General features: G+C 32.3%; 1 protein-coding gene across 1 annotated transcript; it reads left to right on the top strand.

Annotated features, from left to right (window-relative positions):
- Positions 1-395: 395 nt before the first annotated feature.
- LOC131076644 (cytochrome P450 734A6-like) lies at positions 396-2,852 on the top strand. Its single transcript, XM_059220399.1, has 6 exons — positions 396-441; positions 718-945; positions 1,032-1,252; positions 1,574-1,815; positions 1,934-2,264; positions 2,403-2,852. Exons 1-6 carry the CDS (start codon positions 396-398, stop codon positions 2,850-2,852), a joined length of 1,518 nt encoding a protein of 505 aa, XP_059076382.1.
- Positions 2,853-6,209: the final 3,357 nt, after the last annotated feature.

Below are 6,209 nucleotides of genomic sequence, written 5' to 3'. Positions count from 1 at the left end.
CTATTAGGTCTAGTAAAGCAATATAGACGTTTTCCATGTGCCAATAACTTGTGGATATAGAAGGCTAAATAGGCCGTCAATACGAGCATGCAAATAATAGGCAGGAAGATAGGTGACTTATATGAAGATTAGAGAAGGCCGTTCTAAATAGGAAACAGCCACCAAATGATTTTCTAAATTCATCTTTCCAATAATTCCGTGCCATCCAAGGAAAAAGCCACACTCAATCCAAAAAAATCGAGAACTGCTAAATTCTAAGTTGAAAAAAACAATTGAAGAACAATAAATTATAAGAAAAGTAATCTAATCCACCTCGACAATGTCCCCAGCTAAACTTAAGAATATTCCCAAGATGATTTCAATGTCATTTACGGGTATTCCAAGAAGCATATAACATGGCGTCGATGTGGCTCGACAACAAAATGGGTACAGCTGCCGCCCGTATAGTATACAGCCGAGGAAAATAAATCAAATGAATTCATATAAGAAATGCAAGAATCCTGTCCAAGAGATTAAACCAAAACATTAGGCTGGAAGAAAACAAATGCTAAAATGCTTTTGAGATCATAGATACCAAGAAAATTGTCCAAAAACTCTCTTATAAATATCAGAACAAGATGCTCAGGAGCATCTATGACATTCATGAAGCATTGAGAGAAATGGAAAATTCCTTGTTCAGTATTACTGAGATTACATTCTTTTCATTTGGGTTTTTAGTGGCGTTTCTAGCTGCCAAACTTACTATAGCACTATGGTGGAAGCCTCTACAAATAGCCAAGCATTTTCAATCTCAAGGCATTGCAGGCCCTCCTTACAAGCTACTCCTTGGAAATTCTCTTGAATTCACCAAGTTTATGTCTGAGGCCACAGCCAATTCTATGAAACTCTCGCATGACATTGTGGCAAGACTGCAACCTTGGTACTCTTACTGGTCCAAAATATATGGTAATCTTTATTCAATGTGGTAATTTTATTATGTAAGCCAATGAAGATAATATGTGTTAATAGTTTTTTTCTCATTTAATTACCAGGGTCCACTTTCCTAATGTGGCTGGGGCCCATACCAACACTGGTAATTGGTAGATGCGAATTGGAGAAGGAGGCGCTAGGTGATAAGATGGGGAGCTATGGAATAAAATGGGATCCTGTGATGAAAGATATACTTGGAGAAGGCCTGGTGGAGCTCAATGGTGATAAATGGGCACATCACCGGCGGATAGTAAATCCATCCTTTCATACTGATAAGCTCAAGGTTAGATGGGATTCATACTCTTGTCTGGAAGAAAAACTTTTCTGTCAATTAGGTATTCCTTTTATTCTCACAATTGCATTTTGTATAAACAGTTAAGTGATTATTTCATTGAATTTTTTTGAAAAGGCCTTAGAAAATCGCTGTATATTAATGCTATAGATCACTACACGAGATTAATTTGTATTATGTTTATTTATTACTGACTGTGACCTCCAACACTGATGTAAAATATTATGTATAATTTTTTTCTTGAACTTTGTTAAAGCCTTATATTCATATATGTATATATATAAACTAACTTATCAAAAAACATTTTATCAGGATATGGTTTGTTGCATGGTGGAGAGCACTGTTAATATGCTGCAGAAGTGGGAGAAAGCTGTCAAAAATGATGAGAAAGAAGTAGATGTGGCCGAGGAATTCAAGGCTCTAACTTCAGACGTTATTGCCCGCACTGCGTTTGGGAGCAGCTATCTCCAAGGAAAACATATTTTTGACTTGCTGGCTCAGCAAATGTCCTTGGCATGTCAGGATAGTGTAAAATTAATGGTTCCTGGCTATAGGTGAGATTGAATTATACATGATGGTTTCCCAAGTGACTTTTCTTTTTATTTAAGATCGAATTATACATGATGAAGTAAATGAACATTATGTTACGTTTACTTTTGTTGTTTTCTTCAGATTTCTGCCTTTCAAAAGAAACAGACAACGTTGGAGACTCAACAGAGAAATCAAGAGAGCTCTGAAAGAGCTAATTACAAATCGAGAAAAAGCTGGTCCAAACACCACCCAAGGCTATGGCAATGATCTGCTCGGCTCCATGATGAACACAATCCAAGAGATGAGAAGCTCTGAAAGCAATCAGGGCCTCACAATAGAGGAAATCATAGCTGAATGCAAAACATTTTTCATTGCTGGGCAAGAGACTACAAGTAATTACTTAACATTTGCCATTGTTCTCTTGGCCATGCATCCTGACTGGCAAGATCAAGCACGCTCAGAAGTACAACAAGTCTGGAAATTGCCATCCAAAATTTGAGACAGTAAACAAACTAAAATCTGTAAGAATTGAGGAAGCTATTTATAACTTAAACTTCGATACTCTGATCTTTTATTTTTCTAATTGAATTTTCTGTTCTATGGACAACAGTTGGGAATGATTCTAAACGAGGTGATCCGGCTCTACCCACCAATTGCTGTGTTTCGTAGAGAAATACACAAGGATACAACACTAGGAGGAATTGCAATCCCTGAAGGCACGCAGGTCATCTTTCCTACGCTTTCATTCAATCACGATACATCTCTTTGGGGAGAGGATGCAAATGAATTTAAGCCTGAGAGGTTTAGTGAGGGAATAAGTAAGGCTGCTAAGGATGACTCTGCTGCATTTATCCCTTTTGGATATGGATTGAGGTCGTGTATGGGCAAAAATTATGCTATGCTTGAGACCAAGGTTGCGCTTGCCATGATTTTGCAACGCTTCTCGTTTGTTCTTTCTCCAGGTTACGTCCATGCACCCACATCGTTTGTGACAATGTTTCCTCAGCATGGAGCTCTGATCATTCTTCATAACCTGCATTCAGATGAAAGCACGGTTTGAAAGTACATTTTACTTAAAAAAAAGTATTGCCAGAATAAAAATCTAATGCTCATAAACTCCGTATAATGCGGATTGGTCAAGGCGAGCTAGAATATCAGCCCACCATGCTTTTAAAATGAAAAGTCGCCATAGATTATAGTTTTTGAACGTTCTTAAAATTTTAGATGATTTTATTGAATATTTAAAAGGTTGTTAAATTGGTTCTTACAAAAGTTTTAACTTTTGCAATAATTTTTTATGAATTGATTATAAACTAATAAGATGAAAAATATTCATGTTTTAAAGTTTATACAATTTTTTTTTATCAAAATAGATAAATAAGTCAACGAGCAAGTAAGAGGAAAAGGTGTGTCGTAATCATTGTTGATAATTGATGCATGTTGCCTCACTCCGATGGGATTCACTAATACACATTGTTGTTGAATTAAATTTAGTTTTTAGATATATGTTCACATGAAGTTTGGTTTTTGCTATGCATAATCTTGAATACTTTGTTGACTATTAGATGTTAGGATAAATAAATTATTACAATTTTTTATTGTTTTTAAATGTAATTAATTATTAGTTTTTGGGTTATGAAATCTATTAATAATTAGACTCTATGTTTTTTTTGTGTAAATCTAGAAGAATAATTATGTTATAATTCTTTTAGAAATATAAAAAATTGTCTTTTAAAGTTGTTTACTAGAAACTAGTACTTTTATGATTGTTAAGTATTATTATTATGAGGTATAAATAGTTTTCCTTTTTTTTTTAGTCCTATTATCTGATTTATTTTTTATTTTGAAGATATTTTTTAAATGCTGATTTGGGAATAGGGTGGGTTATTTTTTTAAGATAATCTTACCAAACATCAACTTTTTGTTCATTATTGAATTTAATGGAAATGATTATGACTATTAGAACATCAAGATGATTGCTCCTCTGGCATAAAATAATTTGTTTAAAATTGTAGAAATAGTAATGAAGATCAGTTGATTGGACCACTCTTGCAATTAATTATAGAACATCTATGAAGTAGGGCAAGATGATTAAATTTTTATTTATATTTTATATTGGCATAACTCTAGATAAGAGATTTCATCCAAGAATCAAAAATGCAAAGATGGCCAATATTCTTGAAAGACTGTATAAGAAACTTACTAAGGAAATGATTGAGTCAAAATTGTCAAGATAAATATTGAAAATAGACATTGAGAATTCTAAGACATAACACATTGAAACCGCAACTGACTATTAAATAAGGGTAAAATATATGATCAATAAGATGGATACTCTTGGATAAATTTTGAACAAAAAGGTTGTAATGAAAAATGCATTAAGGTCTCTGATGCAAGGTGGAATCATGTTGTTATAACCATTGAAACAAAAAAATATTTGACTAATCTTCAATTTGATCACCTAGTTGTATCTCTTATGAGTAATGAAGAAAGATTGAGTAATTCACTTGAAAAAAGCAATGAAAAATGTTTCTTCTAAAAATAAAAAAATTACAAAACATGAAGATGACTATAATTGCATAAAAAGAAGCCAAGGACAAGATCAAGGTTTTAATCAAAATCATTTAAGACAAAAATAGGGAGATAAAGTGGTTCAAGAGGAAGAGGAAGAGATAAGTTTTGATAAGAAAAATATTTAGTAGTATCATCATAAAGGTATGGTCACTTTGTAGAAGGTTATGGGCCCTTTAAAAACCCTACTATGTTCAACTCTATTTTGGTTATTTTATTATGATTTTTTCTTTGCAATAGCATTTTTCTTGTTGACTTGTTTGTGTCTTGTCTTCTAGTGTTTCATCATGTTTTGAGGGATTTCTCTTCAACCCTTGTTTTTGGTGGTTTTTTATTAGACTTGTAATAGGTTGGGGCCCTTTCCCACTTAACTTAATAACAAATAATAAAAGTGCTAATTATGTTGAGGAGCTCATTAGGACCACCAAATAACTCTATGAAAATTTTAAAATGATACTAAATATTTTTGTATTTATATTTAGGGTCTTCTACCTACATATTAAGAAATATGAAACTATTCTAAAATTGATAAAAGCCCCAAATGTAATCTTAAGCTTGGTGTAATGAAACATTGGAGGTTTCTTCAAAATGATCTATGAATATCCATACTAATCAAGGCCTGAAATGTGCTAAAGAGATTTATTAAACTCCATAATTAAGAAATAATTTATTGAGTGTTAGAAAATTATATGATAAGTATTATAATGTGGTATTTAAAAATCATTAATATATAATTTATGATAAAACTAAGTCAATAGGGTAATTAGGGTTGCACCTATGTCAAATAATAAGATATCCCCATTGAAGTTTGAAGTTTGGAGAACATAACAACAATCTTGCCAATATGGCTCATATGAGGATAAAAATTCATTGTGGCATCACTAGTACAAATATTTGAATCTTCGTTGTTTAAAGCTTCTAAAATCAAAATAATTTATTTATAGTTTTCCTAAGGTTTGAAAAAATGGGAAGGTTTGTGAAGGATGTGTTAAAATAAAACATATATGAAATAAATTTTGAAAAGCTCGTAGCAAGAGGCCCCTTTAGTGACTTTAATTAATTTACTTAGAAATTTATGATCTTATGCAAGTAAATTTTTGGGCTAACATAATATTTCATTATTTTCTTCTTTGGATAAAAGACATATAGCCTAAATATATATATATATTAATAATAAGATAGAGTGATTACATATAACATATAAAAGGATAAAATAGAAAGAGTGATTACATATAACATATATAAGAATAAAATAGATAGACTTTGAGAATACCTAGAAACATTAAAATACTTATTAGAAAAGGCCCAACAAAACTACCAATGGAGAGGCTCGAAGTAAGAAACTAACCAACGATTAGCTAAAGAAAAATTTCCAAGAATGACTAACATCTATACCATCACCAACAATAAAACACTTAACAAAAAACATAATCATAGTTTAATCAAAATGGTGTTGGGGAGAGCTCTCATCCACTTCCTCCTTCTCATGCCCCTATTTTTTGGACTCCTTCTCTAATAACTAATAACCCATAATATAATTCTTGAGCTTAGTGACCAAAAAGGCTTTTATCTGTCGATGTCCTATACCCATAGCTACATCAAGGAGTTACCATTCTTCCTTTCTATAAATTTGAAGAGGAGCATCATCCTTACTCAGTTGCCTCTGTCATTTTCCCAAACTTGCATCTAGAAGTCACCATTCTTCCTCTCTAAAGGCATGAAGAGGAAAATCAATTCTAATCCTCTTTAGGTTCAACCTATCCTCACTCCTTATACAATGTCAGTCTGATTTGTGCACATGATACTTGTATAAAATTATATGAAGGAGGGAATGAAATAAATTGGA

The sequence above is a fragment of the Cryptomeria japonica genome, chromosome 5 (assembly GCF_030272615.1).
Source record: "Cryptomeria japonica chromosome 5, Sugi_1.0, whole genome shotgun sequence".
NCBI lineage: Eukaryota > Viridiplantae > Streptophyta > Pinopsida > Cupressales > Cupressaceae > Cryptomeria > Cryptomeria japonica.
This window is presented reverse-complemented; position numbering and strand designations above follow the sequence as displayed.

What these genes read in the sequence shown, in the direction of transcription:
- LOC131076644 (XM_059220399.1), top strand. Translation starts at nt 396, where the DNA reads ATGGCGTCGATGTGGCTCGACAACAAAATGGGTACAGCTGCCGCCC. An exon ending in TTACTGGTCCAAAATATATG is followed by an intron (nt 946 to 1,031) that starts GTAATCTTTATT and finishes TTTAATTACCAG; the next exon opens with GGTCCACTTTCCTAATGTGG. An exon ending in TTAATGGTTCCTGGCTATAG is followed by an intron (nt 1,816 to 1,933) that starts GTGAGATTGAAT and finishes TGTTTTCTTCAG; the next exon opens with ATTTCTGCCTTTCAAAAGAA.